Source organism: Chamaea fasciata, unplaced genomic scaffold, assembly GCF_029207755.1.
Source record: "Chamaea fasciata isolate MVZ Bird 193981 ecotype frontalis unplaced genomic scaffold, bChaFas1.0.hap1 SCAF_7, whole genome shotgun sequence".
Taxonomy (NCBI): Eukaryota; Metazoa; Chordata; class Aves; order Passeriformes; family Sylviidae; genus Chamaea; species Chamaea fasciata.
The window spans coordinates 6414109-6430801 of NW_027094092.1; the positions used below are offsets into that span (position 1 = coordinate 6414109).

Genomic DNA, 16693 nt, shown 5'->3' on the forward strand with positions numbered 1-16693 from the left:
CCTGGAAAACTTCCAGAAATCTCAGCACATTCATATCTGGTTATGCTGACTCAGGTCCCCTTTCAGTCTTACCCTTCAGGATTGTGAATGTGCTCATCTGTGTTGTTTTTCCTGGTTATCCAGGAATTTGGTTTATTGTCTCCTCTTTATTGTGGCAGAGAAAACACAGGAGAAGCACATTCTGGAGAAAGAGGTTTATGACAGTTCTCTCTCTTTAGCTGTGGACAGACATTTGTTCCACCTTTTACAGTGTGAAGACTCTTGCACAGGTGTATTTTACTCTGATAACAGCAAAAATTGGTAAGATAAGGAATTTTATTAATAGACTTTCCTCCATCCACAGTTGTAATAAGAGGGAAAGAAACGGAGCAGGAAAAAAACAAGGTAAAACAGTAACTAAGGCCCACTTTCTTTATGATCTTAATAAACAGGTATTTAATGATTGTATTATTATTCCCATTACAATTTTATCCTGTGCTTAACAACACTCTTGGCCTTAGAAGATGGATTTTTTCCATTCCCTCAATACCTCATCCACATTTTGGATGTTGATTGGGAAAAAATTCCTCAAAATCAACCCATCCCTCCTGGATTCTAATCCACCAGTCCCTGGAGGACCAGGGTGATGGAGCATCTTCCTTAGTGATGTGGCAGGTGCTACATCCTGGTTTGACACCTGTAACGTTGGGGCAGTAAATTAAAAGACCCCAGGAAAGGCAGTAAGACTATCCCACAGGATAGTAACCCCACAGGACTGGGGTGTGTTTGGAAGGCACATCACCCAAGAGAGGGAGACCATCAATGTTCTGGCTGAGGTGTGCCTGTGGAAATGCAGCTGAATGAAGAGTTAAACACTTTTAAACAGAAATCTGACCCCCACCACCTTTCTAACTTCCTTAGATTTGTCTGCTGCTCAGGCAGGAATGCCTCACTCTTCATGGGCCAGGAGTCAGGAATTCTCTCCTTTTAACAAACCACCCAGAGGTTCAAAAAAGCCCAAAGCTTCAGGCAATCACGGAGTGATTATGATCACCCTTCACACAGAATCACTGTAGAATGGTTTGGGTTGGAAGGGATCTTAAATCTCAGCTCATTCCATCCCCTGCCATGGTTTATTGTATTCCACTAAACCAGGCTGCTCCAAGCCCTGTCCAACCTGGCCTGGAACACTTTTGCTTCCTTAGTCACTCTTGCAGGGATCCTGGGTATGGATGGGACAGGTCTCTCTCTCTTCAAACTCTCAGTAATGACTTCACAACACTCCACGAAGTCTGGCATGGTGGAAACGCCTTGCAGATGCTCCACAAAATGTCACCAGGCCAAATAATCCAGAGGCTTCCAGAGGAGATGTGGGAGGGCAACACTCCCACAGAATATGGCACATGGAAAAACTTCCACTTTCCTCTTTCCCTACCTTAGTTAGGGCTCTAACTAGATTCTATTCCTAGAGACCTGCTGCCTGCACTTCCCCACCCCACCCACATATGTACAAATTGGTCTGGGAGCTCCCTATTACAAACAGGGATTTGAAAATACCGGACCTACCCCATTCCCTAGAGCTTCCACATTTCCCTAATGCCCACATTCCTTGATTTCATGCTGTCCAAACTTTCTTATTACACTCACAACGAGAGCCATCCCAAAAAGCCTATGTTAGAAAAGAAGCTTCCCTCCTATATACTCAGCAAATGAAGGATCAGCAGATGGAAAGGAATCTGTTCCCAATTCCAAAGCTGCACCCAGTTTGGTGGGACACAACCTCCTCCATCCAGCTTTTCCCCAGAGAAAAGGAATGAAAGAAGCACAAGATAAAATGAAGAGCACATCTTAAAAAAAAAAAAAAAAAAGGAAAATCATATTAATTACATTCATCCATGGAATTAAGCAGCACCACCTCCCCACCTCTGGCTTAGCCAGCTCTCCTCAGTGCAGGATCTTCAGGGTGATCACCACAGGAGGCAGCAAGGTTGGGGAATTCCTCTGCAGGGAACCACTGCTGCTTATTTATGTAGATAAGCATCGAGCCAGAGCTCCCCTGAATCTTTCAAAGAGCTGCCAAGAGAGAAACAAGGGAATGAAACTCATGTTCCAATCGAAAGCCTCGTGGGGAGAATTCTCATCTACAGACAAAGCAAAAGAGATGATGAAGCAATTTGGATCAGAAGGGACCTTTAGAGGCTGCCCCTCCTCTTCCATGTCCCTCCCCTTTTCGCTCCACAGCACTGGACAACCCTTGACTTGGGAACACAGTGGGTGGATACTCACTGCACGATGTCTGCGAAGGCTGTGAGCAGAGGCTTGCACTGGTACTCAATGCCGTGCTTGGCACACAGGGACTTCACCAGAGGGGCCACCTTCCAGTAGTTGTGCCGTGGCATCGTAGGGAAAAGGCTGTGGGAAAAGGAGGTGGTGATTCCATAGCATCCATCACCATCACATGGAATCCCAGCCCCTCTGCTGCATCTGATTCTGGAAGTGCCCCGAGCTTCCCCTGTGCCCACCCATGGGTGCTCTGCAATGGTCCCTCTCATGTCCCTTCAGGGTGTGTGCTAGCAATTCTCCCCCTGTGCCACGCAACTTAGATCTAAGGTGGTGCTGGTGCTCACTGATGCTCCAGCAATTTTCTTGTCAGAGTTCCTGTTCGGCCCCCACAAAAAGAGCACAAAATTAACCCACATTATCTTTTGTTCCTGTCTCAGCTGATAGAGGGACCTTGGAGGCTCTTCAGCCCTGGTGTAACTAGCACTCCTTGGAACTACTCCCAAGCCCTGTTTCCACTCACTGGTGCTCGATCTGGAAGTTCAGGTGGCCACTGAACCAGTCATTGAAAAAGGACTGATGAACGTTGCAGGTTGCCTGGAGCTGAGAGGGGAAAAAAAGATGTCCTGTTTTAAGTATTATTTTGCAATGCCCCTTCTTAAACACAGGTTTCTTATCCCCACAGGAATTCTGGCTGGACACAAGAGCTCCAGGAGTCATTTCCAGCCAACACCAGGTAGCCAGGCTGAGATAGATGGACTTTACACACCCAGAACTGCCATAAATCTCCATAAATAAGGTCTCACCTGGGTAGAGAACCAGTCCACATTCTTATCATAATCAATGTGCATGGGGATGTGATTCATTTGTGTGATCCAGACAAACCAGTTGCTTTCTATAAACCTGTGCAAACACAAAAGACCATCACAGATCACACATCCATGATGTGAGAAGTCAGTACAAAACACTTGTGCACACACCAGCTGTGTGCACAAGTGTTGCCTGACAAAATGAACACCAGGAAACCCAAACATCTGTTCAGATCAGACTGACACACACTTTCCACCTCCTGCAGCCTGACAGGAAACCACCCCTGTCCCACTGAAAGGATCAGGAGAGAGAAGAACAGGGAGTGATGAGAAAAATAACCAGGGGCCTGGAGAAAAGCTGACACAAAGGATTGATACAAACTGGGCAGAGAAAATGTTGGAATTTTAAGTTAGAAGATACCTGACTAACAGGTGGAGCCCCAGGGTACCCTTCACCCCCAGGAAGGGTAAGTAGGTGAGGAAGAATCGGATGTAGAAGGACAACATCCAGGCCAGGTCCTGTAGTACAGGGGACAGGGAAAACTTCATTAAAAGGAAGAATTTCTGGCTTCTGAATTTACCATCATTCCCTTTAAAACCCCCCCTAACATCTTCTACTGATCAATTTTTCCTCCCCAGCCTACTACCAAAGCAACCTGACACCAGCCACTCCCTCTGCTCAGGAACTATTCTGGTTCCATGAGCCCAGCAGAGGGCAAACACCAGACAGCACATGCTCTAAAGCACCACGTTTTCCTCTGGATCTGAAGAGGAACCAAGCAGTGAGAAAACCAAAACCCAGAACACCAGAGAACATCTTTTGTTACCCAGTGGATCTTTCACAGAGAAAGGCTGTGGAAGATCCCCCTTTGGCAAACACCATTCCCAAATCTATACCCACATCCTTTGCTGCAGAAACACAAAACTCCCAGTAAATCTGGAACTGGAATTCATCCCTAAACTCATGAGAAGCCACTCTGGCCCCCGTGGAGCTGACTCACCACCCACTGCTTCCGCTGCACAGCGAAGTAGAAGATATACCACTGGAAGTAAAGGGGCACCAGCGCTGGGGGACCAACTGGGGGGACAAACAAAGCCATGAATTACCCCAACGGGATGGGATGGGAAAACAAGGGGCAGAGTGACTGCTGGCCATGGAACTGCAGAGGGGGAGGTTACTCACTGATGAAGAAGTATTTGTGCTGGTGGTTGTAAGGCATGAATTTCTTCTTTTGCACACCAAGCTGTTGAAATATACAAATTACTTGGGCCATGAAGACACCCGTACACACACTCTTAAACTTCCAGAAGATGTCCTAGCCAACCAAGCCAGCATCCACCATCCCCTGGAACCTTGGCCTGGATGAGTTTTCACCCTGCCCTGGGTGCAGAAGGGGCTGGGCAGTGCCTTGCACACACACAGTGACCTGCACAGGAAACTTTGCCCCTACACAGAGCACAGACTGCTTAAAAAAGCTGAATCAGAAAACCACACAAACAGTTTGCTGACAAAGCAGAGCTTCAGAATTATAAAAACCCCAAGCTGTGGTACTGTTATGATACTGTTAATGAAGATGGCAGTGTGTGGAACTTCCACCTCCTTGCAAATAGTCTGGAAAACAGAGAAATTAGCATCTAGGCATGAAACTGTGTCCACAGGAATGAGGGTGAACCGATTATGTTCCCTTTGAGGCTGCTCATTTTTCAGTGTTTGCTGTACAAACATAACAGATCAAGCCACTGGCTTCCTTGAGGAATGCCATCACATCCCTGTACATGTTCAAACTAATTCCCAATATAATTCCCCTAATTTCAATGCAAATCAGAGCATTTAAAGTGACACTATGAATTTACATAGCTTTTTTTTTTTTTTAAGGACAGCAAATGCTAAAGCCGCTCAATTAACTGCAGAGCTGTACCAGAAAAAGAGCTGGACTGCAGACGGGAACCACTGTGACACTCACTGTCAGGCTGAGACCACCAAAATAGCTTCTTTGATCAGGAATTGTTAAAGTTACAGACAGCCCTGGCTTGTCATCTGTTGCTTCCATCCCCAGATCACTACAATTATTCACACTGATCTTGGTAAAAGAGAATAACTAGTAATTCTGATCTTCATAAAACTGAAAGTCTCTCATCAAGGGAAATAGGAACTTGTAATCATGGAAAATAGTTTGTTCTTATCTTCCAATGCTGCAAAAATAACTTTGAGTGAAGTTTAAAGAATATAAAAATCTCAGAATTCCTGGAGTATTACTGAGCAATATTAGGGACTAGTGGAAGGCAAAGTAGCATTATATAAAATCAAACTAATTAGTGTCCAGTCTCCAAGCTCTCTGCAGCTCCCCAAGTTTGAATCCTACTGCTGTTACCTCCCAGCTTCCCCCAGGTCTCACCTCTACAGAGAGGGTTTTCCCCAAAGCAAAAAACAAGGGGTGCATGTTGACATCGGGATCCTTCCGGAAGCAGTTGGGTTTGGCGTGGTGCTGGAAGTGGAGGTGATTCCACCAACTGGCGGGGGCTCCCTGTGGGAATGGATGAGACGAAAGTGCCCTAAAGAAAGTGGATCTTCTGCCCCTAGTTCTCTCCTTATCCAGGGACTGGTTCTGGCTGCAGAGCAGGGCCCTGGCTGCCCCTCCCTACACCCAGTGCTCACCTTGAGATGGCCGATGACAAACTTGTGCACCCAGTGGTTCCACCTGGACTTGCTGAAGACTGACAGGTGTCCAAAATCATGCTGGAGCCAGCCAGCCTGGGCCTGGAATTAAAAAAAAAACAAAACAGTGCTGCTGGGGAAAAAGAACTGTCAGGAGGGTCTGTGTCTGAAAAGGGCTTTCTTCTCCCACTCCCACGCTCCTCACAACGTGTCCCTGGATAGCAAAAGCGCTTCCACTGCCAGGGCCCAATCCCAACTCTCCTTTTTCACTACACACCAGTGCACTCCAGACTCTGCCTAATGATTTTTAGCCCTGGACAGTTGTTTCCATGAGGAAGGGAAAAAAAGTCATGGGAAAAAAACAGCCACAGAGCTGAGAACCAGCATTTATTCCCTTACAAAACTGCTCTGAAATCGGCAACAAAGTCTCCTTTAAGGAGCAGCTTGCTGCTGCCTCCTCCAAGTACTTGTAATTCCAAGGGGATCAGCTGGCCACGGGAGGAATAGCTGGGGCTTTGAGAGCTGCTCTGCCCTCTCCTCTAACTCCCTGCAAGTTCCCATGGGAACACAGTGGCTTGGCCCCTGCACACTGCCTTGGAGTTCTGGCACTGCGGAGCTCAGGACCGGGACACAGCTTCCATCGTGTGGGGAAGGCTGGAATAAGGAAGCCTTTGATGGAATATGGGGAGGAAAAAGCAAGGCAAAGCTTGCTCTACCACAGCAGCATGTGTAGTTTTGCCCTTTCGGTGGAATCCAGAGAGAAGGTGGATTTGGAGAAGTCCATGATGATAAGATTTGTCCCTGCTTATGGCAACAAACACCTAAGTCCCAAATTTGGCTCTTTGGGGCTTATTTTGTGTAGTTGCTCACCTGGACAGTGCCCAGAAGCACCGCAGAGAAGAGGAAAGGCACCAAGGATGCTCCAAAATACCAGATGATGAGCCAGGCTGCAACATCCAGCACCAAGATGTGGCAGAGATAGAGGATGAAAAAGGCATGGTTGGGCTGGAGAAGCCCCATCTTCTCCACGGTTGCACGGAGCTCACGGAAATCTTCCACCAGCTTTTTCTGTGGGGAGACCCAAAAGCATCTATTCCATCCAACCTGGAGACAAATCTCTGCTAAAACTAAAAATAATTATGTGAAATGAAGCTTCAGCCAACAGTGATTCCAGGAGATCCCATGATCTTATTTACAGGGAGTTCTGCCTGCCAGTCAGAGAAGTTAAACAGTACAATTTCAACCCCAAAACCAAGTTTTTATGACACTCACATTCTTGCTGGGCTCAAAGCTGGGCTGATCTGGTGCCAGTTCCCCAATCAGGAGGGAGTGCATGTACTTCCTTACCAGTGCTTTGTCAAGATGAAAAGCAATGAAAGGATCCTGAAACACAAACAGAGGAACAGGATGAAGAAAAACCATCATTCAGGTGGCAGCAAAAGAAATCTATTCTATGATAAGCTCCATTTATATTCCATTCAAAAGATTCCTGTTGGGGAAACTAGTTACTTTCATTATTTAAATGTGGTGTCAATTTCCATGGCAACCAGGTGAAAAAACTCACCAGTGGCTATTATCACTACAGATCCTGTCTCTATATTTAAATTACAAATCCTGTAGGCACACATGGCACTCTGGCATCTAATTCCTGGTCTCCCATTTACCTCCTTTTCGACATTTCTCTCCTGATGCTCAAATTAGCATATTTTTACAATCTCCCTCAACCAAAGGATGTGGGGGTTTTCAATTTTCTGGGACAATATTTGCTTGCTGGGCATCACTTTGTAAGATTCCTGTACCATGCATTGTTTGTCACTATAATTACTAGGCCATCATTATGTGCTTTTAAAATAAATTGTGCTTTTAAAAGATAGACACGAAAGGGGTTAAAAAAACTGGCTGATGTTGCCAGCTCTGGGTGAGCTGTAGTATCCTCCCTGCTCAGGGTCACTGAATAAAGGAGGAAAAAAGAGAGGGGAACCAACATTTGTATTTTCTCATTGGAGAAGGGGGGGAAATGGGGAGGAGTATATGGGCAGAGCAGGGGAGGATGGTACCACACATTTAGACCAATCCTTTCCATGGAGGCTGTAAAACCTGGAGTGCAATCCCAGCTGGGGATTAGGGGATGGCTGATTGCACCTTCTAGAAATCAGAACAGCAAACCAGAGGAGTTCTTCCTTTGCATTTTCTCCCGGTTTTGTGGAGTCACGTTCTTTTCATCCCCAGGGACAAAACCACTGGAAAATAAAACTTGGCAGGGGTTTCTGAGCAGTCAGCAGTTCAACTGCACCCAGCAGTGGCACTGATATCATCACCCAAAGAATGTAGTTGGCTGCAATCCCACCATCCAGACCTGCTAACTCCACGGGCTGACCCTTTTCTGGTCACAGAAACACAGAATATTTGAGTGGGAAAGGTCCTTCAAAGCTCATCTCATTCCCCCCTGCCAATGACACCTTCCAGGTTGCTCCAAGCTCCACTCAACCAGGCCTGGAACATTTCCAGGGATGGGGCTCCACCACTTCTCTGGAAACCTGTGCCAGGGATAGGGCTTTGAAAATGCACATGTGCTCCCTGCCCTCATGAAATGTTGCAGATTCACTTATTATTTCTGGCTCTAAATGATATCCATACGATGGGATCTTCACATGGAAATCTCAGGTTGCATCCTGACTGAAAGATAGTCCATCAACACCATCCTACAGGTAGATTCCCTCCCCATATCCACCCTAGGGTCCAAACACATGCATTTGGAGAAATTCATGGAAAAGGCACAAGCAGACAAAGGAAGGAAACACCACTGGCAAAGACACCCCACACCCAACACCAACAACATTTACTCCACTCTGCAACAGCCGCTGGCACTCAGACACGAATGATTCATTTCTTTTTCGTGACTGAAATACGACTTTCAGTGATATTCCGCTCTAGTGCCATCTCCTGGGCTGGGGAAGTTCGAGGAGGGCGAAGGCACCCGTGCTGCAAACAACAACTCTGTCACCGCGTGTGCCACAAGGGTGGCACCATCCGATACTCTTATGTGCGCAAAAAAAAATTACTGAGGGGATTTGGTCGGTTTGGTTTTTTTCCGCGGCTGCGGTTTTCCGTCATTCCTCCAGCGACGCTTCCTTGTCACGACAATCCCAAACAATCCCAAGCAATCCCTGGCCGAGCGTGCGCCCCGTGTGTTCCCTTGTGCACAGCTCCCAGCGTACGCGTGTGTGGAACAGCCGAGGATCCAGACGTGCCACACACGGCTCCCTGCCCTGCTCCCATCCCCAGGGATCCTCCTCCGCGCTCATCCCTCCTCCATCCCTCCTCCATCCCTCCCTGCCCGGGCCGCCGGCCGCTCACCGTGGCGTCCTGCCCGGCGTAGTGGCTGATGACCCGGGAGCCCCCCGGGTGTCTCCGGCAGAAGTGGCTGATGTCGTACACCTTCCTGTCGATCACCAGCCAGCGCTCCTGCGGCGCCGGCCCCCTCCCGTTCCGCTGCCCGATCTCCTCCCAGGTGAAGCGCCGCATCGCCCCCCGGCCGGGCTCGGAGCCCTCCATGGCTGAGATCGGCTGGCCCGGACCCGGCTCGGCTCGGCTCGGCCCGGCCCGGCTCCGCCTCCCGGGGCCCGCCCGCCCACTGGGCTGCGCTCGCCCAGCGCCCGCCCCCGGGGCCGGAGAGGGGCGGGTGGGAAGCCGGGACACGGCGGGGTGGGCGTCGCGGCACGGAAGGGAACTCGGCCTGTCCGGGCTGAAATGGTTCCCGGAATCATTTTGTTTAGAAAAGCCCTCCCAGAGCAGCGAGTCCCCCAGCACTGCCAAGCCCATCGGTCACAAAATCACGGGGTCGTTCGGGTTGGAAGGGAGCTCTGGAGAGATCATTCAGTTTAACCCTCTGCCAAGGCAGGGTCACCTGGAGCAAGTGACACAGGATCGTATCCAGGTGGGTTCGGAGAGTCCAGAGAGGGAGACTCCACATCCTTCCTGCGGTCCCTGGGCAGCCTGTCCCAGTGCCCTGCCATCCGCAATGGACAGAAGTGCTTCCTCACGCTGAGGTGAAACTTCTGGAGTTTTAAGTTTATAAAGCCTTTGCTCCTCGTCCTGTTGCTGGGCATCACGGAAACACGTCTTCAAATGCCACATACACGCGGCTTTTTAACCTCCCCAGCTGATTCCACCACTGCCCCGGACAGTCTGTTCCAGGGCTTGCCAACCCCAACAATTTTCCCTCATATCCAACTTAAACCTCCCCAGGCACAACTTGAGGCTGTTGCCTCTTGTCCTGTCACTTGTTACCTGGGAGAGAGACCTGTATCCTCTGTCCTTTCAGGGAGTTTCCCTTCCTCACACCCAAGTCCCTTCTTTTGAACCACTTCTACAACCTGTTCCTCCTTATTTCTAGTCTGATTATGACTTATCTTCCCTACCCTTGATTTTGCTTCCCTTTTTCAGCAGATCCCTCCCTCTCTTCCATCTGTTCTGCCTCTACCTTCCAGCTGCCTCAGCCTTTCCTGTTCCTAAGGCTCCTTTGGGCTGCTCATGCCTGGATATGCAGCCAGAGGGAGGGAAGGTGTTGCCACAGGTAAATCACATCAAAACCCTGCAGATGATTCTTCAGATAGCAGATTCACACTGGAAGAGTGAATGATACTAAAACAGACCAATCCTTCTGGATGGGACTTCATCCATATGAGTTACAAATTAAAATTTCTCTCCCCACACTCATCTCCCTTTCCATAGCAGCACCAGCCTTCTCCATCAACTCTCCTTATTGATCCCGGATTTCTTTGTTTCCATTCACACCTTCCAATTTGACCTAGTTACAGCAATTCCAGTTGAAGGTAACCATAGAAACAAAGAGCCACCAGGCTGCATCCCCTCCCGTTCTGAGCATCACCTGATGGCTACATCACATCTTGGAATTCTCTGCCTGCATAACACTGGATCAAACGCTTTTATTTCCTTCCCTTCAGCAATTCCTATTAATAAACATTAATAGATGTTTAACATCTTTTTATAAATGTAACAATTACATTCAGAACAGTGCAGTAATTATTTCAAATTCTGTTTTTCCCCATCATCAATTGCACAACAGAATATTTATCCTAAATTTAGTTGATTTTTATGACCTTTTATCATGAATACGAGGGACACACAGAGATCAGTTTTCTTTTTCCTATATTTGTTCAAAGCAAATAAATTCCATCTCCCTACACGAGTCAAACCTTTGGATACTTGCTTTGAGGGATCTTAACAGGCTAAAAGCACCACTAAACTTGATAAAATCCACTGTTGTTCCCTTCATGTACTTCCTCTGGTTTCAGCAGCTGTAAGGACTGTTAATGCCCTATTAACACATTTTCCCAGACAAATTATTCAATAGCCCTTGGAATTCTCTTCCAAGCTCCTTCTGACATGAAATCCCTGGCTGTGATTGTTTTCCCCTCAGCAAATGATTCAAGACAAGCCATGGAGGCTTCATGGAATCACCCAGCCCTAAGCAGTGAAGGTTTCTGTGTCCTGCCAGTTGCCAGCAGTGGTTGTTTCCCCTGCCCTTGCCCCACTCAGGATCTCAATGGGTGCCTCAGAGACAAGAATGGGACCTTTGTCCTGAAAACTGCCAGGGAAAAAAAACGCTGCTGTTATAGACTCACCAGCATCCCGCATCCAGCTGGGATTCCTGGCATCAATCCCTGTCCTGCAGTGCCCCGACTCCTTGTTTTACCTTCACTGCTTCCACCTCCATATCTGCTGTCACCATCAGGCTGTGATCCAACTCCCCAGACTACCAGGAACCACCAAAAATCCAAGGGGAGAGAAGAGATGCTCTTTGGTTCACTCCTCTGATCTGCCTGGAAATCTGGTGACTGGGGATCACCAGAATTTGGAGAAAATACACTAAAATTCCTTATTTCACTACCGTGATTTGGCTGGAAGATGCTTTAAAATACCCAAGTGAGCTGTGTGGTGAGGAATCAATAAATATTTGGGCATCTGGTGACCAAACCAGTAATCAGGGAAAGAGGGAGATGGGTTGAAAGGATCGCAGCCTTTCTTTTCTCCTTTTAGAGAAAATTAGTTACTATGATGGATGGGTGAGGTCTGAAACCACAGGGAAAAAAAAATAAAAGGAAAACTAACAAATGCTGAAAAACAGTTTAAAAGGGCAGAGTCTAAAAGAAGACTCAGTTCTTGGCCTTGGTTCAGCCTAAGAAAAGCTGAGGATTCCAGGCACAGGGGAATTGTGGTGGTGTGATTTGCAAGCTTCTGTCATCAGTGCAATTAAAACAGCCACACTGATGAAGCAAATGCAGCAGGAAACCACTAATTTAATCATTGTGTTACTACAAGGGAAGAGCCTGAAGCTCCTGACAGCTCCCTGTAACACCATTCCTACACCAGGCTCAGGATCCACTGCAAGGATCTGGGTAACACCAGAAGAAGGGGGAGAAACTGGAAATACTCCCTTTATTCTTGTTGTATTATTGGGAATGAGCTGGAATACTAGAATAACTTGGCTTAAATGAGTTAGTGTTGTACCCAGAACTCTTTGTTTGGGTTGCTAACACTTCATACCCACAATAAATTCTTGATTTTCCACACAAACAGTGTAACTTCGTGGAATATTTGCTCAGCACTCTGCTCTAATAACTCAACTGACTTAAAATTTAGATGCCAAAAAGAGATTTGGTAGGAGTTTGCATCTTGACAGGAAAAGCACCTAGGAATTACTCTGTGTAAGGGAAGAGATGAAAATAAGCTTATCTTTTCTCCTTCAGAAGTCATAAATTCAGATTAGCAACCGAGGGAGTGAAGTGGTGATTGTTTAGTGTTTTATCCTTTTGAAAGCAAAACCTGAATAAGGAAAAAAAGGAAAGGATCCAATGATAACATGGGAATACCAGTAGGATTTTCACTAGAAATCATTACAAAGCAGCATCGGAACAGAGCATTTCTGTCCTTATTCCTGCCCTGCTGCAGTGTCTGCTTCTTTCTGAGTGTGATTCTCTCCTCTGCTCCCCTGGCAGCTGGAGCAGTTTGTGCCCTGACTCTGGTAATCCCACGGGCAGCCCAAGATCCACTGCAGAATGTGGAATCCCTTCCAGCCATGGGCACACAATGGGGATTGCTGTTCCTTTGTTGGCTGTTTCCCTCATAAAGTTCCTCAGCTCTCAGCCACTCTCCCAGGACTGGGGAAAAAAGTAGAATATGCCAGAGTAAAAAATATCTGGAGTAAAAAATGTCAAGGAAATCTTTGGTAGCAGTTCCTTTTAAATGCATGGACTGCTACAGCTTTCCGACCTAATCACTGGGTTCCCTCACTTCAGGCTCCAGGCTCCAGCCCCCCCATTCTCAGCCCAGCTGTTTCCCACTATGTTTGAATTTATTATTCAATTTATTATTCATTTTTATCTTTAGAGCTCCTCAGCCTTTCCCTCTTGTGAAAGACGGGGAAAACCTGATGTCCTTTCTCTCCTTACGTGTATTTTAATTTGGCAGAAAGGAAAAAGGTATCAAAAAGATTATTAAAACTATAGAAAAGTTTAAAGGTGCAGCTAAATCTGATTTTTCACTCTATTTTTCTCCCCAAATCCTCAGTTCCTGCCTTTTTCACCTTCAGAAAACTGCTCCATGTCTTTCCCTTGTTTGCTGTTCTCTCCTGCTGCCTCCTTTTCCCACCACATGCCTTGGAGCCATCTGCCCTTACCAAGTGATGGATCTCATACTATAAACTGGGAGAAAACAAGGATTCTCCCTGCATCCATGAGGATTACAGCACAGCTACAGGGCATTCCCATGTGCTGCTGTCAAAGTCTAGTCCTTTCTAAAAACCAAATTAAAAGAAACTTACCAGACGTTGCCAAAATAACTTATCAGACCTTGCCTCCTACATAAATCCCAGCAAAGGGATGAGACAATAAACACAGAGAATGTCGGGTTTTTTGCTACACTTTTAAAGCGCTTTCCTCAGGGCAAAGGGACTTCTTTTACATTAAACCAATGCATGAGACAGTGTAAAGATATCTGAGCTACCAATTTTCCCTGCTTTTTCAGCATTCCAGTCTATTCCAGTAAGATATCCTTCACTGACTCACGAGCTGAAGAGCAGACACGCCACTTCTACATGTGCTCCCTGCAAAAATTCTTCCACTTCTACATCTCCTTTCCCATACTTCGTTCCCTTTCATGTTCCTCACCTTTTCTGCCCACGTCTTGTGACTCTTTGGTTAAACTCGGGGCTTTTATGTCCCTCACACAAGCTCTTTGTGCTGCTAAAGCTACACCGGGCAGCAACCGCAGCCTTTCACCCACTTGGCTATAGAGCAGAGCCTGTTCTCCTCTCTTTGCTGGGGCTGGTTTGTGTCCCAGGAGCCAAAGAAAACTCGGAACAAGCATTGCCTAAAGCCTGACAGCTAGGCTGGCTATGCTGCTGGAGGCTGAGAGCAGCAGGGATTATTTTAGAGGCATCTCTCAATGGCTTGTCATCAAGTTACTTTGCAATTTTCCATGGGAAATGCCCAGGTGAGGAGTTCTGGGTGCTGATTTTGATTCTTTGTCCATCTACAGGTAAAAGCCAAAATGGACCAACCTCCTTATCAGCTCATTTCATAGAATCAATGTAGAATCCAAGAATGGTTTGTGTTGGGAGGGACCTTAAAGCTCATCCCATTCCAATCCACTGCCATGGGCAGGGACAGCTTCCACTATGCCAGGTTGCTTCAAACCCCATCCAGCCTGGCCTGGGAGCCATCCAAGGCTGGGGCAGCCACAGCTTCTCTGGGCACCCTGTGCCAGGGCCTCAGCACCCTCACAGGGAAGGATTTCTTCCTGAGTTGTACGTATCCAGGCACACCTACAGGATTAAAATCCCCAGATTCAAAGAACTCAGCAAACTTTTCCCTCATCACAAGCAACAAGTTTCAGGTCCACCTTAATGCGGTGTCTGGCTGTAATTTAGACTGATCCTTGTCACAGGGCTATTTTGAACCAAACTAAATAAAACTAGCAAGTCTTAGCAAAACATTCCTGTCATTTCTGACTTTCCTCACCCCACATCACAGGCAAAGATTGTTTAACAGGGTGAAGCCATCCTGCAGCATTAACACCAGGCAGAAACAGAAGAAAGCTCTAGCATGGCTTGGCACAAAGCTAAAGAGGAGAGATTTAGATTGGAAAAAATCCTTCCCTGTGAGGATGCTGAGGCCCTGGCACAGGTTGCCCAGAGAAGCTGTGGCTGCAGCATCCCTGGAAGTGTTCCAGGCCAGGTTGGATGGGTCTTGGAGCAACATGGGATAGTGGAAGATTTCCCTGTGCATATCAAGAAATTGGAACTGGATGGTCTTTTAGGTCCTTTCCCACCCAAATTCTTCTGTGATTCTATGGCTAACCCTGTGGGTTCCTTCCCCTGCTTAGGTCCAGCCTCTGCCACTACAGAAAGGATTAATAATCCTCCCACTTATTCATGTGAAATAATCACAGGAAAAGATTGCTATCACCAGGAAAGCTGGGGATCACACTTGGCTGGCCTTGAAAAGTGGCCACAGGTCCTGTAAGAGGTTAGCAAAGCTGCAGGGAAAGTGGCTTGTGTTGTTTTTGTCCTTGAAACACCACACCTTGTGCGTATCCTAACGACTGGAATTGTGTACAACAAAGTGCCCCAAGGCAAGGAAAAGATGGCTAGGATGGCATTATCCCACCTGTTAATAAAAGCATGGCCTCGGGCAGGAGAGCTCAACCTGCTCTGCTTGTGCCACAGGAAAGCTGGGAAGTCTGGCAGCCACCAGCGGCAGCCTGGCAAAAATAGAGCAAAACAATGCAGATTTCGGGCAGAACAGCAACAGCTCCTTTCTGGGCTCAGCAGTCAGCTGTGAGGTGAGACGTCTGGGAGGAAAAAAGGCAGAAAGGGAGGGGGGGGGGGGGGAGCAGAAAAAAAAAGTATAAAAAAGAGAGGGAAAAAAAAAGGGGTAAAAAGAGTAAAAATAGTAAAAAAAAAAAGTTTAAAAAAGAGTAAAAATGGTTTAAAAGAGTAAGAGGAGAGGAGAAGGAGGAGAAAGGGTTGAAAAGAGGGGAAGCAGGAGGAGGAGTGAAGGGAAAAAAGAGGGAAAAGGAGTGGAAGGGGAAAAGATAGGAAGGGGAGAAGGAGGGAAGAGAAGGAAGGAAAAAGGGGGGAATGGGGAAGAAAAGGGAAAAGAGATTACAAAAAGGGGAAAGAAGAAGAGGGGAAAACGGGGGAAAAGAGGAAAGGTAGGAAAAGTGGGAAAGAGGAGAAGGAGGAAAAGGGGAATAAAGAGAGGGGAAAGGAGGGAAAGTGGGAAAGTTGGGGAAGGGGAGGAGGAGAAAAGGGAGGAAGGAGGAGAGGGGAGAAAAGGAAATTAAAAAAAAATAAAGAAAACAGGGAAGAGGAAGGGGGGAAATAAGAAGGGGAAGGGCAAGAAAAAAAAAACCCACAAGAAAAAAAAAAAAACAACCAAAAAAAAACCACCACAAAAAAACCCCAAAAAACCGGCGGGGGAAGCTTTTTACAGCAGGAGCCAAAAAAAAAAAAAAAAAAAAAAAAAAAAAAAATCTGGAGGACATGAAACTCGGAACGGGAGGTGGAGGAGAAGAAGGAGGCGAGGGGCTCCCACCCTCCCGTGCCCCGGCAGTCCCGGCCCGCAGCCGCTTCGAAAGATCGGGACGGGCCAATGGGCGGGAGTGGGAGGGCGGCGGGACAGCCGGGATTGGCGCTGGGGCTCGGCTGATCCCGCTGGGAGAGCCCCGGGCACCGAGCGGAGCCGGGGGGGGCGGGGGGCGCCGGGGAAAGGAGGGCGGGATACCGGGCAAGGGGGGAGGAGGAAGCTGAATTTGGGGTGGGGGGATGCCGGGAGGGAGGAGAATGCCGAGGGAGAAAAGATGATGCCGGGAGAGGGAGGGGATGCCGAGGGAGGAGAATGCCCGGGGGGGGGATGCCCGAGAGGGGGGGTGCGAGGGGGGG

At 47.6% G+C, this 16693-nt stretch overlaps 1 protein-coding gene across 2 annotated transcripts; it reads right to left on the reverse strand.

Annotated features, from left to right (window-relative positions):
• Positions 1–297: 297 nt before the first annotated feature.
• On the reverse strand, positions 298–11393 carry LOC136292061 (acyl-CoA (8-3)-desaturase-like). Of its 2 annotated transcripts, none has more exons than XM_066187307.1 (12): positions 11373–11393; positions 6997–7107; positions 6595–6792; positions 5725–5826; positions 5465–5593; positions 4252–4312; positions 4070–4146; positions 3490–3587; positions 3066–3162; positions 2783–2862; positions 2266–2391; positions 298–2052 (listed from the first exon to the last, which is right to left on the reverse strand). In XM_066187307.1, the coding sequence occupies exons 1-12, from the start codon at positions 11376–11378 to the stop codon at positions 2001–2003; spliced, it is 1137 nt and encodes a 378-aa protein (XP_066043404.1). In that variant the 5' UTR covers positions 11379–11393; the 3' UTR covers positions 298–2000. The 2 variants fall into 2 exon arrangements, with proteins under 2 accessions (XP_066043404.1, XP_066043403.1); XM_066187306.1 differs by lacking the exon at positions 11373–11393 and adding an exon at positions 9082–9330.
• Positions 11394–16693: the final 5300 nt, after the last annotated feature.